The 21640-nt window shown below is 42.9% G+C and overlaps 1 protein-coding gene across 20 annotated transcripts in view; it reads left to right on the top strand.

Annotated features, from left to right (window-relative positions):
* The window catches only part of DOCK9 (dedicator of cytokinesis 9), a 257697-nt gene that overhangs the window by 189658 nt on the left and 46399 nt on the right, over positions 1-21640 (top strand). For 16 of the 20 annotated variants that reach the window (XM_059685010.1, XM_059685008.1, XM_059684999.1 and 13 more), the window contains 9 exons: positions 2266-2412; positions 2633-2716; positions 3347-3458; positions 7744-7922; positions 8132-8245; positions 10351-10471; positions 14728-14861; positions 16884-16998; positions 20623-20689. In XM_059685010.1, the coding sequence (XP_059540993.1) occupies positions 2266-2412; positions 2633-2716; positions 3347-3458; positions 7744-7922; positions 8132-8245; positions 10351-10471; positions 14728-14861; positions 16884-16998; positions 20623-20689 (1073 nt within the window). Of the gene's footprint in view, positions 1-2265; positions 2413-2632; positions 2717-3346; positions 3459-3768; positions 3811-7743; positions 7923-8131; positions 8246-10350; positions 10472-14727; positions 14862-16883; positions 16999-20622; positions 20690-21640 lie in introns of all 20 variants that reach the window. The other 4 variants (XM_059684991.1, XM_059684998.1, XM_059684995.1 and 1 more) reach the window with 1 other exon arrangement.

The raw sequence follows: 21640 nt of genomic DNA, 5'->3' as shown, positions 1-21640 counted from the left end.
ATTGAGGATAAGGATGGAAAGCATTATAAATAAATAAGAGAGAATATTAAATCAACTAATTATTTGATACAGCAATTCTACTTATAAGTATTTAGGGAACAGAAATAAAAACATTCACAGAGGCTCTGGCTGGGTAGCTCAGTTGATTAGAGCATTGTCCCCATAGGCCAGTGATGGCGAACCTTTTGAGCTCGGTGTGTCAGCATTTTGAAAAACCCTAACTTAACTCTGGTGCCGTGTCACATAGAGACATTTTTTGATATTTGCAACCATAGTAAAACAAAGACTTATATTTTTGATATTTATTTTATATATTTAAATGCCATTTAACAAAGAAAAATCAACCAAAAAAATGAGTTCGCGTGTCACCTCTGACACGCGTGTCATAGGTTCGCCATTACTGCCATAGGCCAAGGTTGCAGGTTCAATCTCTGGTCAGGGCACACACAAGAATCAACCAATGAATTCATAAATATATGGACTAACAAATTGATGTTTCTCTCCCCCCTTCTCTCTCTAAAAATAAATAAATAAAGTTTAAAAAACATATTCACAGAGAGACCTGCACGTAAATGTTCATAGCAACTTTACTCATAATAGCCAAAAACTGGAAACATCCAAATGTCCATTAACTGGTGAATGGATAAACAAATAGTGGTAACTCCATACAATGGAATACTACCTAGTAATATGAAAGAACGAACTACTGATTCTTGCAACAGCATGGATGGATCTCAAGGGCATTATGTTAAGTGCAGGAAGTCACTGTGATGATCATGCAGACTTCACGCAGTGTGAATGAGCCCATTTTATGACATTCTAGGAAAAGAAAAACTACAGGGATAGAAAAGAGGGCAGTGATCTCCAGGGGCTGAGGTGGAGGGAAGGGATTCAGAGGGACCCGAGGGAACTTTTATGGTGAAAGAAATGGTTGTGGTGATAGTTACACAACTGTGTACACTGCTCAAGACTTAGCAAACTGTATACCTTAAAACAGTGAATTTTAGTATATGTAAATTAAACCTTACACAGCCTGATTTAAACAGAACATAGTAAAGTCAGGGATTTTTTGGGGGGGCGGGGGGCACTTATTTTGAAAGCATAGAAGAATGGAGCTTTTAAGAGATAATTAGGACATGGTCTACCAGGAAATACAGGACATGATGAGTTATGCTTGGGATATCTTAAGCTTCAGGGCCGAGGGTTCAGCCATGTGACAGAGATCTAAAATAACAGTAACCTAAGAAAAAAATTTATCCCTTCCACATGAAAGTCCAAACTAGTTATAGGGTTTCTGTTCCACAAAGTTTATCAGAGTTTCCCACACTCTAGATTTGGCTGATGGTAATGTCACGGTTTTCTGTGACATGATTCTGTGCCCCATGTCTTTCCTGTGAACTTGTAGTGATACCTAGAGTCTCAGCCCCATGCAGGATTGATTTGCTTTTTGCCAAGGATGCTTCGTGCACTACTGCACCACACCAGGCAGCATACAATATCCGGTTGTCCCACTTTTAGTTAGGACAGTATTGACTAATACAGAGACTTTTCAGCATGCAATACCTGACTGTTTCCTTATGGTCAATCTGGATTTGAATCTTTGTTGGGTGATAGTTGTGTGACTGAGGACACATTTGCTTAACCTGACCCTCTGTGAAATGAGGTTTAAACTCATAAGGGATCTTATAATAATTCAATGAAAAGTACATAAAAATGTCTAGTGCCATTCCTGACATGTCAAAGATCTACAGCAAGTGGTAGCTAATTGTTGAATGGTCTGATTGTGATTTCTTAGGTAAGCATTCCCGGTAGGGAAAAATTAGAATTTAAAATTAATTCGAAGAGGACTGCTTCCAAGCAGTTTCAACTGGTCTTGGCAGCTGGAATACTTGAAGCTTAAACCTAATGCGTGCGGTGTTTTCTGAGGGGCTCCCTGAGAGGTTCAGGCTAGGATCACCAGAAGTACTGGGTAAAAGCGCAGCTCCTCATCAGCATCTGACTGCAGGCACATCTCCACATTTCTGTCAACATCTCCAGGCAGGCCTTTATCTCGCCCAAGTCTGAAACCTCAGGTCTAATCCACAGAACTTCTTTGGAGGATTAGAATACTTGTACAGTGCTTTGAGAGAAGAAAGAATAACTTATCTAATTTCAGATAAATAAGATTAGAATGCTGGGTTATTTAAATGGACTCACAGATGAGATATTTCCCCCAAAGGGTTGCAACTTAAAAACTAATAAACGTTCGCTCTAAATTCTTTCCAGGTATTGCGAAACCAGAGATTTCCCGCGTCCTATCATCATGCAGTGGAAACAGTTGTGAATATGCTGATGCCACACATCACTCAGAAATTTCGAGATAACCCAGAGGCATCTAAGAATGCGAATCATAGCCTTGCTGTCTTCATCAAGGTGGGGAGCGCCAGGCGAGAGGGCGTCTGCTAAGTGACTGAAATGTCCTTTCTAGAGGAGTCACTAGTATGTAGTGGTTCACAGTTAGTTGCTCAGTCAGCATCAGTGGCATGTTTGTATGCTGAAGGACAGACTTATTAACAGTAAAGACAGATTAGAACCCAGCTTTCCAAAATGTTTGGGCCTAGATGCTTGACGTTATGGGTTGTTCTGTCCACAGAGATGTTTCACCTTCATGGATCGGGGCTTCGTCTTCAAGCAGATCAACAACTACACCAGCTGCTTTGCTCCCGGAGACCCGAAGGTAGTGTGTGTGCTACACCCTGGTTTTTTTTTTCTCACTGACTCACTTCCAGAAACTCACCTGTTCCTCTTGGTTCACATCAGAATTTTCTTTCAGTCCCAGAGGCACGACTCACTCCCCTCTTAAAGATACTAAATAGCACTCGTTTGCATTAATGTGTGAGATGTTAGGGACACAGGAACTCCAAATGTGAAGTAAACATATCTATTTGATTTTCTCATAAACACGTGAAATGACTTCACTGCAAAACTGAAAGTATGCGTGTTGGGAGTCACAGTTTATTTAGCAAGGTAATAGAAGTGACCGAGGCCTTTTCTCTCACTCAGCTTTTTGATTGTATTCAGTCTGTGTCTATAACTGTAAGCTGCCTGAAATCCTTTATTGAAGTAGGAGGAGCATAAACCATAAATGCCCTAAAAGTCAGTGGAGAACATCATTTAATGAAATGTGGTCTCAATTTTCAAACAAATCCCTGCAGTCATTCTGAAATCTAAAATAGCACAGAGCTTGCTGTTCCAAGAAGGTCAAGAACTAAGACTGGGTCTGTTACTTCTTACAGGCTTTTTAGGATGCTGGATAAAGTATCCAGTGAGGTATTTAACTTAGGACTAACATATTTTTCCCCTGCAGACCCTCTTTGAATACAAGTTTGAATTTCTTCGTGTGGTGTGCAATCATGAACACTATATCCCATTGAATTTACCAATGCCCTTTGGAAAAGGCAGAATTCAAAGATACCAAGGTAATCTTACCTTTATATGTATTTACTTAGCTTTTTCACTATTAGAGTCATTTATTTTTAATACGATGAGAGAACTGAATCCAACATGACATTTGAATTTTTTAAAAAAATTTTTCTAGTAAAATTTCCATTTTAAAATATTGATAAAATATTCTATGGGAACTTACTTTTCCGCAAACTTACCAGACTATATCATGTTAGTGTGCCTCTTTTTCATTGAAACATTCCTTTGCTTAAACACTAGAAATCCATTTTACTTACTGTAGTTTATTTTTATTGGTTTCACTTTTCCTTTTTTCTCATGAATTAGCTTTTCTTTCACCAGCTGTGGAGTCAAATGACACTCCTGTAGGTAGGTGTGGGGTGTGACGCTTGCTGTCTTGCATTTTCCTTCTTTAATAGATAAAGAATGCAAGTGATTGCTAAAATGCTTGCACATGCTGTTCATCCAGGCATTTCTCATATACTTCGGTCAGTTCTTAACTCATGATAAACCAGTGAATGTCTTCTCACTGTTGCTAAGACGTTGCTGTAACATCCCAGGGAGGCATCTTGCTTTTTGCTCCTGGGTAAAACAAAGAGCCTGCTCACTCCAAAAGTGTATTATTCCACCATTTTCACAGACCTTGTCCGTAGTGGTGGCAGTAGCCGAAGTCACAAGCCACGTGGCTTTCCACATGCTTTTACGTTTGCATGTTGGGTCTGTACTCATTGTCCTGTATCCTCTTTCAGTTCAGCTCACATTGATTTCTTTATCTTCACTGAATAAATCAATGAAGCCTGCCAGGTCTGTCGGGTGATCTTTACTAGGTTTTTTGCCTGTATTTGTTCAGGATTATTTACGCTAAAGCAAAGAAGAAAGTGGAAGGATGCCATCAAACTATTAATAACACCTAAATCAACTGACTCTGAAATTCAGAGAGAAATACACAAAGGCATTCATTCAGAGACATAAATACCTTCCCCCCAAACAGACTCAGACTGATTTTGAAGGAATGAGAAGAGGGATTGTGGCCCTAGAGTTGGCCATTCAGGGGTTCTCCAAATATTTATCCAGCACCAACTATGTTTAGCCTCAGGATACAGTTGTGGACAAGTATCCATGTACAAATGTCTGGACCTGTGAAGAATTTTTGTAAGATTTTATTTGAGCAAAACTGATGACAATTGCCAGGAAGCAAGACCTCAAACACTTCTTGGAATGGCAGTCAGCAGCTTCCTTTATGCATTTTGAATTATTAAGAAGGGAACCTAAGGAAGATTCCATGAAGTTAGGAGAAAGCAAGGTGGGGATGATATTATAGGATAGTTAACAAGAATATGTGCTCTTTTTGAGGGTAGTTACTCTTATTTTGAAGGAATGTAATCTAAATGCGCAAAAACAATAGGTCTTGCTTAAGACAAAGATAAACCTTTTACTAAAATAGTGATAGGCCTGGGCATCACTACCCACCATGACCTGGGAATTTGTGATCAGATCATGCTGTGAGGCTTCCCTAGAACCCCTTTTTCATGCACACAAGGATGATAATCCCTGGCTGTTTTACCTAAGGGGGATTTATATATAAAATGTTAGTGATAATTGCTAAGAGAGAAAAACAAAGCAAGAAAAGGGGTGTGAAACGGGTGACATTTGAGATAGGGTGACCAGGAAATGGAATCTGAGGAAAGTGAGGGGGCTGTGCATACGCCTGGGGAAACATTCTGGGCCGAGGTAGCAGCCATTACTCAGCACCCCCTGTTCCCACCCTGCCAGCTGTCTGGTCTCGCTTCCCACTAGTCCCATATTTCAGACACACTTGCTACTCCCAGCTCCTCAACCGTGACACGCCTACCCCCAACTCCCCCGCCACCTCAAATAGCCACCTCCCTGGGGGAGTCCTCATCGGCCTCCCCAGCCAGTCACTCAGCACCTCCTTCATGGTGCCTGCCAGGTCCCCTCCTCACCCTTTCCCAGCACCCAACTGGAATTGACTGTTCTCCATCCTGCACTTCAAGCCTCGTCACACCCTCCCTCACCTCACAGTCTGTTGCCAGCACCCCTCCACCCCCGGACTTGTGGACCGCGACTGTCTTTTCCTTTCCCCTGTCAGGGCAGCTCTTCAGACCCAGTGGTTGGGCGGGGACCGTGTGCTGATGCCTGCCTTCCGCTCTGGCCCAGCAGGTCCAGTTGCTTATCCTGCAGAACTGAGCAAAGTGGAAACCCTTCAGGTGCCCAGCAGATTGGCACAAACTCACAGCGGAGTGCTGGGTATTTGGTGACAAGAGCAACTGCCCAGGCAGATAGGGGTGGGTCACCTATAGATAGTTTACCTTACATTGACAGGAATGAGTGTGTTTTTTATCTCTCCCCTTCCTCTCTCCCTTTTCACTGACACACACACACACACGCACACACACACACACACACACACACACACACACAGTTAACCCATAGGTTTCTTCTAAGGGGTTTTGTGAATTTAAGCTGTAAACTGTCATTTGGATATATGGGGCTTAATGTAAAGAGTGGACATGATTATTCTGAAAAGACAAATAATCTTTCTCTTGCCTCTGCTAAAGGGTTTCATAGGACTTGGGTTAGTATTTTGGATAGGTTTAGGAGCAGCTCATATGAAACTAAAGTCAAAGGAGGGGTCAATAGATTTTCCTCTACTAATAGATTAAGGATGAGAATTCAAATCCTGCCGGGGTCCAACCCCAGCGGGTCCAGGGGTTCCCAAAGGCGTAGACGGAGTCGGCGAAGAAGTAATGACACGGAGACAGCGTTCAGTTGATCAGCAGCCTAGCCAGGATCTCCAGCCAAGTTCTGGTCTGGATCTCCAGAGAGGTTCTGCTTCGGATCTCCAGCAAGGTTCTGTAGCCATGTTCCCTCGCTAGGTTCTCCAGCCAGGTTCTGTCCAGGCTCTCCAGTCAGGTTCAGTGTCCAGGTTCCAGTCAGGTTCTCCTGCCAATCTCTGTAGTCAGGTTCAGTCCAGGATCCCTTGCCATGTTCTCCCGCTAGGCTTTGTCTCTAGGCTCCGAGGCCAGTCCCTCTCCAGGATCCTCCGGCATGCTCTCTCCAGCGAAGTTCTTCTGTCTCTAGGCTCCGTGTAGGTTCTGTCTTCTTGATTCTGTTCTAAGTTCTGAGTGTTTCTGTCTTGTTACAACTGTATTTATACCAGTTGATTCAATCCTATCAATCTCTATTACAAAGGTTAGGGCGTTTCTTATCTCCATTCCAGGGAGAAAAGATTATGTAGTTTAAGCATGATTGTTCGTAGTTAAAGGGATTAATTACCCGCCTGGCACTTAGTTGAGGGGTTTTATTCCCTCCCTAACTTCAGGGGAAAATCCCTACCTGGGGATTCAACCTTTCTCGGAGAGGTGACTTTGGTTAAAACACAGCGCCAAGAAGGTGAGCAAACATATTAAGAACCGTATGCCATATATGCCAGGTCCCTTGAAACAGCAAGGATGGACCGGCTCCCGGCAAAATCCTACTGCAGCTTACTGAAAAGGTGTGTTTCAGCTTCTGAGTGATGCTTGGCTGCTTTTATTTGCCCTGTCTGAGGAGAGTTCACATTTGCTTCTATCTCTTTTCCGGACGAGCTTTTAGTGTTGTCTTTTAGCCTGCTGATGATTTATGAGTCTGGGTTGGTGTTTTGTCCCTTTTGTTTTAGTTTATTCACCTTTAAAGGTGCAGAAGTATTAAGAGTATATTTTTAAAATCCTGCATTAAATAAGTTCTTCATTTAGTGATAGCAAAATAAATAGGTTATATGCTAACTTGTTCATTTTAAACACATTGGATTTTAATGGGCATATATAGGCATTAATGACTAGGAAATGGGTAAATGAACTCATTTAGTAAAGAACATTTAAATAAACCACGTATATTTATTCTTTCTTTAATTACATATTTGTTATCCGTAGACCACTCTTGTATAAGACTGTCATTAGCACGATAACTTTTTTAACTTCATGTCAATAACAATATTACATCTGTAACATAATATATGTTGTTCTAGATTATAAAAATTGGCACTAAAACTATTCACTTACTGAATTATATAGGTGTAATATGCTTGAAAATAAAAATTCAGTGCAATTATCTGTATTTGAATTTTGTTTTCATATAAGAGCCTGGGTGTTAGGAAGTAGAGCAGTGTTTTAGATAATCAAGCTTTTCCCATTGGAAGCCACACCCAGAGTGGGCTGAATGTAGAGGGTGGGGTTGGGTTTTTATTTTATTCAGAGAGCGGCACATTCTTGCTAACTAAAGCAGTTTCTGTCCTCATTTCAGATCTCCAGCTCGACTACTCTTTAACCGATGAGTTCTGCAGAAACCACTTCTTGGTGGGCCTGTTACTGAGGGAGGTGGGGACCGCCCTCCAGGAGTTCCGGGAGGTCCGGCTGATCGCCATCAGCGTGCTCAAGAACCTGCTGATAAAGCATTCGTTTGATGACAGATACGCTTCCAGGGTGAGGGGTCGCCAATGGAAGAAAACATGAATTGATAAATGTCCTTTATTTTAAGTACTAGAAGGAAAGTAACCAACTGTAAAATTAGTGCAACAGCATTAAGACTTTTCCCTGTTTGTGCAGTAAAATCTCATGGTGGTCTTTTCAGGAAGGCGGCTAGTGCCGGCTCAGACCTTGGGGTAAACGTGTGCTGCGTGTCTTTGTTTCAGAGCCATCAAGCACGGATAGCCACGCTCTACCTGCCTCTGTTTGGTCTTCTGATTGAAAATGTCCAGCGGATCAACGTGAGAGAGGTGTCGCCCTTCCCCGTGAACCCCGGCAGTGTACGTGAGCATATTCACATATGCGCAGCCTGCGCCTGTTTCCTATGGCTGCCCTGACAAAGTGCCACAGGCTGGGTGGCCCAAAGCAACAGAAATTTACTCTCACAGTCAGGAGGCCATGCGTCCAAAATCACGGTGTCAGCAGGGCGGGTTCCTCTGGAGGCTCCGGGTGGAGAGTCTGAGCCCTGCCTCTCTCCTAGCGTCTGGTGGTTCCCGAAATCCCGTGGCCTTGGGCTTGTGGCCGCATCATTCTGGCCTTAATCCATCTTTGCGTGGCCTCCTCCCTGGTGTGTCTGTGTCTCTGGTGCCTGGTGTCCTCTCCTTTTCTTATAAGGACACCAGTGATGGATTGTATTTAGGGACCTCGTCTCGCCTTAAATCTTAATTACATTTCCACATAAGATCACATTCTGAGGTTCTGGATGGATATGAACTTGGGAGTTCCCCAATTCAACCCAGTACATACCTATTCTCTCTTTTTGCCACTAAAACAATAATGATACACAGTACTTAGTAAATTGCATTTCTGGCTAAGATGGGGGTCAGTAAACCTGTCTTGTTAAAAATCATTATAAAAATCATGCTTTCTTAGTGCCCCGATATCTTGTAAAAACATTAAGATCTTCTTTGTGTTCTCAACAAATCTTGACAGAGGAGGGAGGTTAGAAAAAGAGGCATAGTTCTAACCCAGGGGTGGGCAAACTTTTTGACTCGAGGGCCACAATGGGTTCTTAAACTGGACCGGAGGGCCGGAACAAAAGCATGGATGGAGTGTTTGTGTGAACTAATATAAATTCAAAGTAAACATCATTACATAAAAGGGTACGGTCTTTTTTTTTTTTTTTAGTTTTATTCATTTCAAGCGGGCCGGATCCGGCCCGTGGGCCGTAGTTTGCCCACGGCTGGGCTAAAGTGTCTGTCTGTAAAATCAGAAAGTCAAGCCGATATCAGAGAGTCCAGGCCCCACCGCCAAGAACTGACCACCTTAATTTATATTATCTTCATCCATTCATTTAAAAGGGCTTAAGTTAACTTATCATTTTAAATCTGTAGATTGGAGATTAAGTTGACTGAAGGGTGATCCCAGAAATTATCTCAAAGCTTTATAATTGGAAGCCACCTACCATTCATTTGGGCAGAGTTCAGCAATTTCCTTTTCCCCTTCATTCTGGACCCCTCAACCAGCTCAGATGTTCATCTTGCCACTTCGTCATCCAGCGTACACTTGGGGAGTTTCTTTTGATCTTTCTGTCCCTTTTCCCCAAATAGTGATACATTGTTGCACTTTTTTACTCTTCACCTCCGAATACAGCTAAATAATGGTGCCCTGAGAAGAGCCATACTTATAGAATGTTTTTTATAGTTCTAAAGGGCTTAAGCTTTCACTGTCTTTACATAAACTGCACCACGCTAATCTCACCCTATCTATACAAATTGTATTTCACAGTTGTATTCTCTAAACCTTCGCTAATCAGAATAAGTAATTCAAGTATAATGCTACCCTTTCTGTAATGCTTCAGTCCTGAGAAAAAGGAACACAGGTCTCTCCTTGGCTTGCAGCAAGTAAAATCCCTTGGAGACCTCACTTAGCGTTAACGCAGTTTCTCCCCTGACCGAGGGTGCACATGCAGCTCCGAGCTGGCAGAGGCGTCTCGCTGCTGCTCCTGTGAGTCCCTGTTGCTCGTGTGGGAGGGTTTCCGACATGAGAGAAAAGCTGGTGTTCCCTTCGGAAAGAACACGTGAGGCTTTTTCTGAAGGAAAGAACATACCAAATAATGTAAAGCACTGTTGGACATCAGAGCTCTGGATCGGGCAAGGTGCCAGACCTCCTGGGGAGAGAAATGACTCTATGAGCCAAGACTTCTCTGCCCCTCGCCCCCCATTAAATAGTCTGTGCTCCCTTCTCCCTGCTCTTTCCGTGATCCACCCGCCACCTCCCTCCTTCTCTCTCTTGGGTCCCGTGTGGCTGCTCCTCCCACTCGGGCACATGTCACTTGTCAGGCTGTGCCGTCTCGTTCTAACACCTGCCCTCATACTTTCAAGATCAGCTGGTGACTCTTTTTAAATCGTCTTTGATGATTTCTTCTCTTTCTCCCCTTTGGCAGACTGCGAAAGAGGAGACGCTCACCTTGCCCGCTGTGAACCCCTTGGTGACACCACAGAAGTCTGGAAACACCTTGGACAACACCCTGCACAAAGATCTCTTTGGCGCCATCTCTGGCATCGGTAATGCTCGGCGCTCTCCTGGGCTTCCCTCTGGTTTAATTCCGAAGGTGCCTTTAATCCAGTCGTTAGTGAGCTTTCAGATTAGAACTCTGAAGTCTGCGTTTCTGCTTTGAATATTGTTTTTCCTGGTTTTGATAGTTAATGATTGGACCCCCTCACCTCCGCACTGAAAAAGAGATCCCAGCGTCTCCTGAATTCTGAATTTGGTGCACTTGATCACATATTCGTACTGTTGGCTTTTTGTTAATGCCTAAGTTAATTTATCATTTTTAAATCTGTAAATTGGAGTGTTTATGCTTTTAGAAAAGGAAAATCTCTGCAGGTGCGTGCGAGAGGAGTGGTGGGATTTATTTGTAGTGTTAGCAATTTAGATGAAATGTGACAGGATAATTCCCGCAGGGGCGAGTGGTTTATGGCTAGAGAACGATCCTGAGAGTGGTTTTCTAAATCTTCTTTTCCTGGAATATATTTCTATCTGAAATAATGTAAGAGCAGCCCCCATGAGGAGGAAAACAGATGGCATAAATCAAGATCCAAATGGAGTCGTTTCTCCAAACGAAAATGCCTGAGAAATGTACTTGTTAATATTCTGAACAATTGAGCCCCCGTGCCCAGCTCCTTCATACAGAAAATGATACAAAAAGTGTACGTCTTCACAGAATTGTCACAGACACATTCCTGGTCTGTCTTTATCCCTTTCTCTCGTACCACACAGGGAATAAATGAAACGTCTTGCCATGGCGAGTGCTTAGACCACCCAATAACGGGACTAACTCTCAGGGCAGGATGAAGGGCAGTCCTTTTAGCTGAGTGATCTGCAGGACTGTTGTTCATTCTGAGTTTATGTCCTTTCATTTTGTGTTGTTCTTGTTAACATGCTATTTCATGTAGGTGATGAAACTGCGCAGAATACAGAACTGGAAACCTCATATTAATGCTGGAATTTATCCTACAATACCAGTACCAATCCTTACTCTTACTTATGTTCATGTATGTTTTTCATAGTTATACTTAACCTCATTTGGCGTCAGAGAGTATATGCGTTAGTTCATGCACACAGTGTTCCCGTCAGCCATTCTCCTGGGACCTCCGCTCTGTCTGTGCCCTGCTCTGCGCACACACCAGCCGCTGCTCCAGGCTGGAGAAGGGGCTCTCTTCAGAGGGTCTTGTCTGTGGTGGTTCACAGAAGTGGCTTTAAGTTAGACAGATGTGGTGTTGGATCCAGACTCCACCGTTTACTAATTACCTCAAGCAGTATCTCTCGTCTCTTTACCCAGTGTCCACATCTCCAAAACAGAGTCACGGTGAGGGATAAAGAGCTAATACGATGTGCGCGGTGCTTGGCGTGGTAGGCATAGTGTGAACATTTGACTGCTATTATAATAAGCACAGTTCTTTAGCATTATTAATGCTTTGTGATATACTCTCAGTTTCCTAGGGCCTAGGAGTGGGTTGAAATTTTAATTCCCTGACCAGTACTCTGTAGGATTCTTGTTCCACCTTTCACTTACATGGAACTGTGGGAATGGTCAGATTAGAAGGAGGTGTTGTTTTGACTCTGGCTTTATTCTCCAGTTCCCCATGCCCCTTGTTAGGTTTGGGATGCACTGAGCATGTAAAGATGAACCATTGGGTGTCTTCAGCATGACTCAAATGGCATAAATGGCCTTCAGTACTCTGTGCTCATGGTGAAGTTACTGATTTAGTGTCTTTTCACTTTTTCTTGCATTTCAAGACCTGAATCCACTTTTCATAGGAATTCACCACAACAGACTTATTTAAACCCAGGCTTTATCTATCCCCCACTCCCCATCCCTCATCTTTAAAGATTTAAATTCTTGTTCCCAAGGAATGCCTTTCAGGGAAGCCCCACCTATGAGCTGGGTTTACCAGTTGTTTTCTCGTAGCTTTAGCAGCTCTTCTTTTAGTCATCAAGGAATTTGCAGTTAACTTTAGATCTAGTGCCTATCCTTTAAGAGCAGACTTTCTCCTTACTTTTCCATTTAGAAGAAATCCTGTTTTCATGAATATTAAGAATGCTCCTTCAGCAGTGTTTGTTGATGTCTTTGAAACATGCTGCATGAAAATTCTAAAACTGATTTGTTGCTGGATACAGACACTCTGAGACAGGGGTCCTCAAACTACAGCCCGCGGGCCACATGCGGCCCGCCAAAAACATTTATCTGGCCCGCCGGGTGTTTTTGCCGCTGCTGTGTGCATAGGAATTTGTTCATAGTTTTTTTTTAAACTATAGTCCGGCCCTCCAACGGTCTGAGGGACAGTGAACTGGCCCCCTGTTAAAAAAGTTTGAGGACCCCTGCTCTGAGATTTTAAAAGGCACACGTTCTTAGGCTCAGGGTTCCTTTTATTACCTACTCAGTGTATTGCCCTGGGATATCTGTATAGAGTGAGAGAGGTGGACTACACCTCTTTTTATTTTACTTACATGTTGTGTAAGATTTTTAAAAGTTATGCACTAGGCCAAGATATAAAGTATAAACACACACACATAACATATAGGAACATAATTCTACTAAGCGTGTTGATTTTGATTTATTTCATTTCCATCTGTTTTCCTCAGATTAGGACGGTAGTTCTGGAATTGAGCCTAAAACTCTGAGAATTTAGGACCTAATTTTACTGAGGACCTCTTTCTCCCAAGTTCTGTGTTCTACATTATATATGAAGCCCAAGTATATCAGGAGGACTATAATTATAATTTGGTCATAATGTGTGTTTCTTTTCTCTCTCACTATAGAAAATGGCTCATAGTTTTTTCATGGGGTTTTCACCTGCTCCTTGTGACAATCAGTCACATCGTTTCTATTCTGGGGAGCCGCCTGTGGCCCAGGGTTCACATGTTCCATCCTTCACTTACATCTTTTAATTCCTCTGGCTCTTCTTTTCTTGGTTTTAATACACTGATTCGGTTTCGGGGATGGTGGTGGGTAAACCCGAGTGTTAGGTCGGGGGAGGGATTAATTTAGAAGTGTCTTAGTCCATGGCAGCTAGTTTGCATGCTGAAACCTGAAATGGCCAGCCCATGTGAGGTACCAGGTAGAGGCATCCTCAGCTTGGGCATGGGAGACCGTGCTTACAGCTTGCTAGAGTGGTGCCAAAAGGCTCCTGGTGCCCCTGCACAGCCAGCCAGGCCTTTCCGATGGAGGCGTGCGTTTTGGTTCAGCACAGGATGTACGAGTCTCAGAGTCAGTTTTAATTATGTGATTTACACACATCTTATCTAAGCAGGAAGTCAATCAGTCACATTGAAAAATTGCACAGCACCGTGGTGGGTGCTGATTTCTGCCTTCAAATGCTGTTTTTATCAGATGTCACAAATTTTATGTCCAAGTTAGATTTCCTGTCTGCTTGTCACTGTTTATTGCAGAGTTTCCCACAAATCCTCAGTTCACATCACTCATATTGTCACGGTAATTTTTTCATGGAGTCCTCAGGCCAAAAGAAACACCTAAGTACTGTTTATTAAGTACTTAGAACCAAGTAACCTAAGTACTTATATGCTAACAGCTTAGTAGGCATTTGAAAAAAAATACACATAAATTTAAAGAAAACCATTTGTATTATTTTTAATAACCACAACTCTTACTAATGGGATGTGTGTGTCTGTTGGGCACTGCCCAGCTTCTCCAGTTTTGAATCAGTCTGCTCATAGCCCTCCTCGTTTTGTTCCACATTGATTTTTGCCCAGTACTTGCTTTTTATCATAGTAGCCGCCAAAAACACCCCGCTTCACAAATATATGACATCATCGAAAGGAATGTAGCATGATCTAATGCTGAAACTATAGTTTCCGACAGATGTCAAGTATCGTTGTGTTTTCCTTGAAAATGTAAACTATCCCAGGACACCCCTCTAAGTTTTCTAGGGCACCTCAGCACACAGTTTGACCACGGTGGGTGTGTTGCATGATTTAATTTTTTTTTATTTGATAGTTGTAGGTGGTTTTATCTCTTAAATCTTAAAAGTCTTCATTCTCTCCCATTCTGAAACAGTATGTGCTCCTTTAGTCTTCGCCATCAAAGGTAGTTTCTCATAAGTGAATTGGTAGCTATGGCTGAATGTTTCTGATTAAAGTTAGTTTTTATCTACTTGATAGGTGATTGAATGCAACTCTTGGGCCAAATGCCTAACAGAAAAAAAATAAGTGCCGTAAAAGTAATTTTTCTTTGATTAGTGCTTATCTGTACTTTGTTCTGTCTCACCTAAACTTTGTTCTTGGCTTAATTCTCATTTAGCTTCTCCGTATACAACTTCGACTCCAAACATCAACAGTGTGAAAAATGCTGATTCGAGAGGATCCCTCATTAGCACCGATTCAGGGAACAGCTTTCCAGAAAGGAATATTGAGAAGAGCAATTCCCTGGATAAGGTAATTTCTTTTCAGATAATGCGTTTCTTATAACAAATAGATTTAGCCCAAAGTAAACATACTTCATGCCCTAGTGTTCATTGTGTGACCTTTAAAACAAAACCACAGAAACCTCAGTTAATCTGGAGTAGATCATCAGAGTAGTAACTAAGAATGGGGCCCATTCCCTGGAACCCCCTGCTTCCTGTTTCCAGAATACCAGATTCGGGCAGTGTTTACAGTTTGGCAAGTGGTTCTGGCAGGTTGGACAACTAGGGAAATCAGAATGCCACTCATTTAGAACCCCTGTGGTCTGTATGCCGGAGAACACCATTTATAACACAGCTGTCCATACGCACGGGCATTGGTTCCAAAGCCAGCTCCAGAAAAGATGAATTGACCATACAGGTGATTCCAGGGTAAGGCTTCATTTCAAACCACTTTTTCACACTGCCCAACCCCAGCCCAACAGATCTTCCTCATATTAAACCTTCTGTCTTGAAATGACTAAGGTTCAGACTATTTGGGACTTTGTGGGAACAGATAAAGCTTGGATTTAAACGTGAGACCGTGACAGGTTGGTCTCACTTGGCCACTGTTGTCCTAATTTATTTCAAGGTATAGGCAAGCACATGTAATAAGCTTGAATAAACATGTGAACCATTTAGGGATGTATTCCTAGCTCTCAGAAACATGGGACACATCCTTCCTCAGCACCAGCTTTGTCATCTCATCGCGCGTTTCCGTGGCTGGCATTGACATGGCTGTCCGTAACCGCTGTGTGTAGAGGTGTGTGCATCGCAGTGTGGGGTGTGTCATGACCTGTCGAACTTCTCCCTTGACCCTGACATGCCTTCGAGTGTAGAGGGAGAAGCTGCTCAGGAGGCACTCCGCCTGCGTCCTACGCAGCGCTGGCCAGGAGGAGGAGGAGGAGGAGGAGAGCGGCCAGTCAGCCAGGAAACACCGGGTCACTGTGGACTTCTCCCTTCTCACCATCCCGCCTCTGCCCGAGGAAACCTTGCCTGTGGCACCTTCCCTCCCGCTGCAGGAAGCGCGGAGTCCTCCCAGCGGCTCTGAGGAAGTGGGTGGGCCAGGTGATGCATCTGCACCCCGGTTTTGCCACTAACAGCTCCCATATTTCTTCCTTGACTACAAATATTCATGGATGTTATGAATTAGACCTATTTATCTTTTTTTTTTTAATTGCCCACTGATACCTTGAATGAGAGATAGTTTTTCACTGATCTTTCTGCTTTGGTATTTGGCAAAAAAATTTCCCTGACTTCAGTTGGAAATGTAACTTTGAGGATTTTTTAATCTTCTGTGTTTTTATCATGAGATGCGATTCTTGTTCTTTTTTTTTATTTTTATTTTTTATGTGAACCCTTTGAACTTGTGAACCTGCTGTCTAGTGGCAAAACTGCCCTCGCCCTGCATCCTGAGTTTTCTGGCGTTTGCGGTGTTGAGCTAAGCTGATGATGGAGTGACCTCATCAGCTTAGGGTCTTTGGCCGTGCTGTGCTGAGGTGACCCCAGTTTTTCCTGTCGGGCGCCTGCCCCTGGTCTTCCCCGAGGGTGCCCCCTGAGGTGACTGAATGGCAGCAGCCCAGCCCCAGGCCTTTGTGGCTGGCACTCAGCAATACCATAGACTTCTGCTGTCTCAGCCACGGACACTTTCCTGAGGATGTGGTTGGTTCTGCAATGTCGTCTGAGTCATCATTCCTGCTTTTCTGCATGAGGTTGTACTTGGCATTTCAGAACTAAGCTGGTAGCTCCACGATGGCCATCCAGTGGGAAAGGCTGGCGCCTCTGGCTTGTCCCTTAGAAGAGTGTGCGCAGGAGACGAGCCAGAGCTTGTGTGGAGCAGCACGTGTGTGTATTCGGGGAAGGCGCCTGATGTGTGTTGACAAATTATCTCTACCTTCCAGTCGGAATGATTGGGCTCAATTCTAAGAACCTTTCTCTTCCAAGGTAGAAAAGTGAAGCTGATTTTGTGTTACCTGCTGTTGAAGGAGAAAAACCCACCCGTATTTCCTTTCTTTAGCACCAACAGAGTGGCACTTTGGGGAACGCCATGGTTCGCTGTGACAAACTGGACCAGTCTGAGATTAAGAGCCTGCTGATGTGTTTCCTCTACATCTTGAAAAGCATGTCTGATGGTAGGTAAAAATGGAGATATCTGCTTTACTTTCCTTGTTTCGGTGTTTGGGTTATTTTTTAAAGATTATAATTGGTTGAAAGGATATAAGGATTTAAAACAGTTTTCCTCCTTGTTTGAAATACATGTTGATTTTCTAAATGGAGTAGAAATAAAAGTCTTAATTTGGAAAAGTATTTTTATTATTTTATTCTAGAGAATGAGTCCTAAAATGTGAATGGGACTATTTTATACATTTATGTTGAACTCAGACCTACTGTCTTAACTAAAGGAGGCAGCTGCAGAGAAGCAAAGCAGCTTTTTGATTTTGTTTTAAATGTCATTGTTTAAACAAGCATACTGGCAGCTTACACAACTTGATTAGTCTGTTTCTTGAATTAGAAAATACAGTGTTGGGGAACCTCAGCATCTCTTCCATTTAGAGTGTGTGACATTGCTGGCTTTACCGGAAGCAAATCGTGTTATTGAAATATCCTCTCCTGAGGATAGTTTTTCCATTGCCCTTCAGAGAGAGCAGAGAGGAGGAAGGGAGGAAAGGAGAGAGAGAGAGAGAGAGAGAGAGAGAGAGAGAGAGAGAGAGAGAGAGAGAGAGAGAGAGAGAGAGAGAAACACTGATGTGAGAGAGATACATTGATTGGTTGCCTCGCGCACGTGCCCCTTCAGAGGCAGGGGGCAAACCCGAAATCCAGGCACATGCCCTTGACCAGGAGTCAGCCCTGTGACTCGTAGGTCTGTGGGCTGATGCTCTAACAACTAAGCCACAACGGCCAGGGTGTTCCTTTTATATCAAGCTTCCATTTTAGCAGCAATACAGCCTGATCTTACAACTCAGATGTTAGGAATAGCATGCCTGTCCTTAAAGTGCTTCAGAACTGGATTGTTTCATTATTCTGTCAGTTTGTTACCTTTAAATAACTAGTTAAAAAAAGAACAAACAAGATTTTCTTTGATGACCAAATGCAAGAGCACTGGGCACTTATTCTGATATTTGGGTTATAAAGTTGAAATTCTTTTCATTAAGTCAAAAGTTCTAAACTTTCGATTATGGTAGTGACTTTTAGCCAGCTATGATCCTATTTTTCCTATGTTGAATGATTTTTTAAAATATTTTAAGTTTCGAATAATAAATATGGTTTATAACATAACTGCTTTTTAAAGGCAAATACCAGAAATTTTGCATCCAAGTGAAAGTTATCCTTTAAAGTCGGCACTTTGGAAGGCCATGCACAGATTTTAAGATACAACAACCTCTTCAAAAGAGTTTTATAGTATTTTTTAAATTACCTGAAGTTACTCATTTCTTTCCTTTATAATTAGAGTTTTTTGTGTGTCATGTTTCAGAAATCTTCAACTATCTCTAGGATCATGAAGATATTCTCCTATATTTTCTTTAAAAACTCTATTATTTAAATTTTCACATTTAAAGCTTAGCTACCGAGAATGGATTTTCGTGTATGGAGTGGGGTAGGGGAGAAATACTCTTCAGCATAGTTTACCAGACAGACAACCAAAATCGATTGTGTAACTCTGTGTCTATTCTTTCCTTTATTCCACACTTAATGAGCGCCTTCCCCATGCTGGGCCCTCACCCTCTGCGCCTTCTTGTGCCTCCTCCCGTCTTTATGGAGCTTGGCTTGCTCTTCCCCCTCTTCTCAGCCAGTTGCCTGGCCACTGACTGGCCACACATGTCTGCAAGTTGACCTGGAGAGGCCCGCCAGCACTCAGTTGGCTCCCTGGGTTCTCACAACACCAGGATGACCAGGTTCAAATAACCAGAGTCTGTCACTCTGGAATCTAAACTCAAAACCCCTGAAAAATGGAAGCTCCCTGACCCACCCTTGTCACTGGCCCAATAGGCCAAATACGGCTTTTAAAATCAGGTGTACTAAATTGGAGAATAACTTAACTTCCCTGAGCCTTCATTAGCTTCTCTGTAAATTGGAACTCTCTGCCTCTGATTGTGGTGAGAATTTGATGGTATACTGTATGTGACATCATGAGGCCACCTAGCACAGTGCCCGCACATAACAGATTCTCAATCTATATCCCCTGGCTTCCCCGTATGTCACTGTTCCTGACAATGCAGAGGAACAGTCCGAGGCCATGCATCTTCCTGCGCCACTGGCATCTCTACAGCCACCTTCTCACTCAACCTCAGGCTCCCAAATCAGTGTCTCAGAGAGAAATCTCTTCACCTGTTTCTGAACCTCAATGTAAAATACTGTAAGAGTGTAAAAATATTTAACTATCAAATGGTAACAGTCTGTGGTGTGTGCTAAATGGTTAAGGGTCATACACCGAACATACTTCCTGCAAATAAATTTGTAGAATTTGCCTTAATTACAATATACAGGCGGTCTCAATGAAGAGTAAGTGTGGGTTCTTCATTCAGAGTACAGTGTAGCATTGTGTGGGGAAGCAGGCACTGCTTGTTTGGAGGTCTATTTAGCAGTGTCTGTGGAAGTTGAAAATGCACATACCATTTGACAGAGCTCTTTCACGTCTAAGAATTTGTCCTGTAGACGTAGTTGGACAGGTGTGCAAAGACCCATGCAAAAGGATGTTCGTTGAAGCACAATTCATAATAGCATAAGATTAGGGGGGAAACAAGTAAGTGTCTATCAGTAAGAGCCTGGCTAAATCAGTTACAGTGGAATATTATGCAGCTTGAAAAACATTGAGATAGATCTAGGCCATATTGTTGAATTAAAACTCAAAGGGCAAAACAGTGTGTGTAGCATAGTATGCATGCTTCCATGCGTGTGTGTGGAGGCCCGATGCACAAAATTCGTGCACTTGGGGGGTGCGGGTGGGGGGCGTCCCTCAGCCTGACCTGTGCCCTCTCCCAGTCCAGGAGCTCTCGGGGGATGTCTGACTGAAAGGCTCCAGCCACCACTGTTGCACTCGGCAGCTGTGAGCCTGGCTTCTGGCTGAGTGGCAGTCCCCCTGAGGGAGCACACTGACCACCAGGGGACAGCTCCTGCATTGAGCATCTGACCCCCCCACCCCCGTGGTCAGTGCACGTCATAGCGACCGGTCGTGTTCCGCCGTTGGGCCGAAACCAGCTTTCTGACATCCCCCGAGGGGTCCCGGATTGCGAGAAGGCGCAGGCCAGGCCAAGGGACCCCACCAGTGCACGATTGGGGCCGGGGAGGGACTGTAGGAGGACTCCAGGGCATGTCCCGCCTGGCTCCCTCAGTCCCCATTGGCCAGACCGCAGCAGCAAGCTAACCTGGTGGCACATCATAGCAACTGGTCGACCAGTCAGCTGTCTGCCCCCTGTTGGTCAGTGCACATCACAGCAATGGTTGAGCAGCCTTAGCGTATCACTAGCATATTACACTTTGATTGGTTGAACCAGACAACCAGACACTTATCATATTGGGCTTTTATTATATAGGATAGCACTAGATGATGTACAAAGAAATTAAACTTCAAGGTTCAAACATAGCTTCTTTAGATTGAATAAGCCCGTTGTATGTGTTATCCAGATGGGTCACTGTGGTTCGTCCTCTGATTAGCTGTAAAAGCGGGCAGGGTTTGGAGGCCTCCTGAGATCTCCTCCCACCTCATAATGTACAGAATGCGCATCATGATTCTGACCTGATAAATGTTTATTTTCTAGATGCTTTGTTTACGTATTGGAACAAGGCTTCAACATCTGAACTTATGGACTTTTTTACAATATCTGAGTGAGTAGCTTTGTTTTGTTAATTGCCTCTTGATTTTCCCTGGCCAGTGAAGAGGTGTGAATAATACTTTGTAGTTGAACCAGGAATGCAGATATTCATATCCATACTCTTAAGCTATTTCTCCTGGACCTGATCCCAGCACCTGCTCTCATGAGCTTATGACTCAGTGGTCAGTGACCAACCTTAAATTATTAGACATGAGGTTGTTATAAGAGGTAACTACTAGTACTCTTGAGTATAAGCCATTTTAATAAAATAATAGAAAATGTATTAGCTGAGTTGGGTGGATGCTGCATTAAGTTGAGTCTAACCTATCTCAATAGATGCAGAAACTGAGATAGAAAAATTGCTATAATTTTTAAATGTAAGATAAGTAAAATCTTACATATTACATATGTTATCTCATTTTTTCTCTTTAGTTTAAGTTTCTGGTTTTCTTTAAGATCATTACACGAATCTACAATCCATTATCCAGAACTGCTGGGGCCAGATGATTTTCCAAATTCAGAATTTTTTGGATTTTTGAAAAATTTGCATATAGAGTAAACTCCATAAGACCTCAGCAGGGTCTCAGGCAACACCCACGGTCAAACACATTACTGTTTCTGCAGTTAAAAATTATTTCTGCAGTACTGTCATTATTCATAACCATTGGGTAAATCACAACTATAAGTAGTTTTATGTTTGTTAGTGGGGTCCTGAGTCACGGCCAAATGAATTTGCACAAACTCAGTTGGAATCCTATGGTGCTCTGAGCTTTGTGCGTTTGGTTCATAGTCTCATGACTATTCTCTCTGATGATTAAAGGTGGGAGCTGTCACTTGGTGAGATGGAATTCAGCATCAGAAGAACTTACTGGACATTATTTTAACTGCTTCTTATTAATTATATGCTTTTTTAAAAATCAATATTGTGGGTATATTAAAACAAAACAAAAAATGATGTCTGTAA

The sequence above is a fragment of the Myotis daubentonii genome, chromosome 2, assembly GCF_963259705.1.
Source record: "Myotis daubentonii chromosome 2, mMyoDau2.1, whole genome shotgun sequence".
In the NCBI taxonomy this organism is placed as follows: Eukaryota; Metazoa; Chordata; class Mammalia; order Chiroptera; family Vespertilionidae; genus Myotis; species Myotis daubentonii.
The sequence above is the reverse complement of the archived record's forward strand: the minus strand, read 5'-3'. Positions and strand labels throughout refer to the sequence as shown.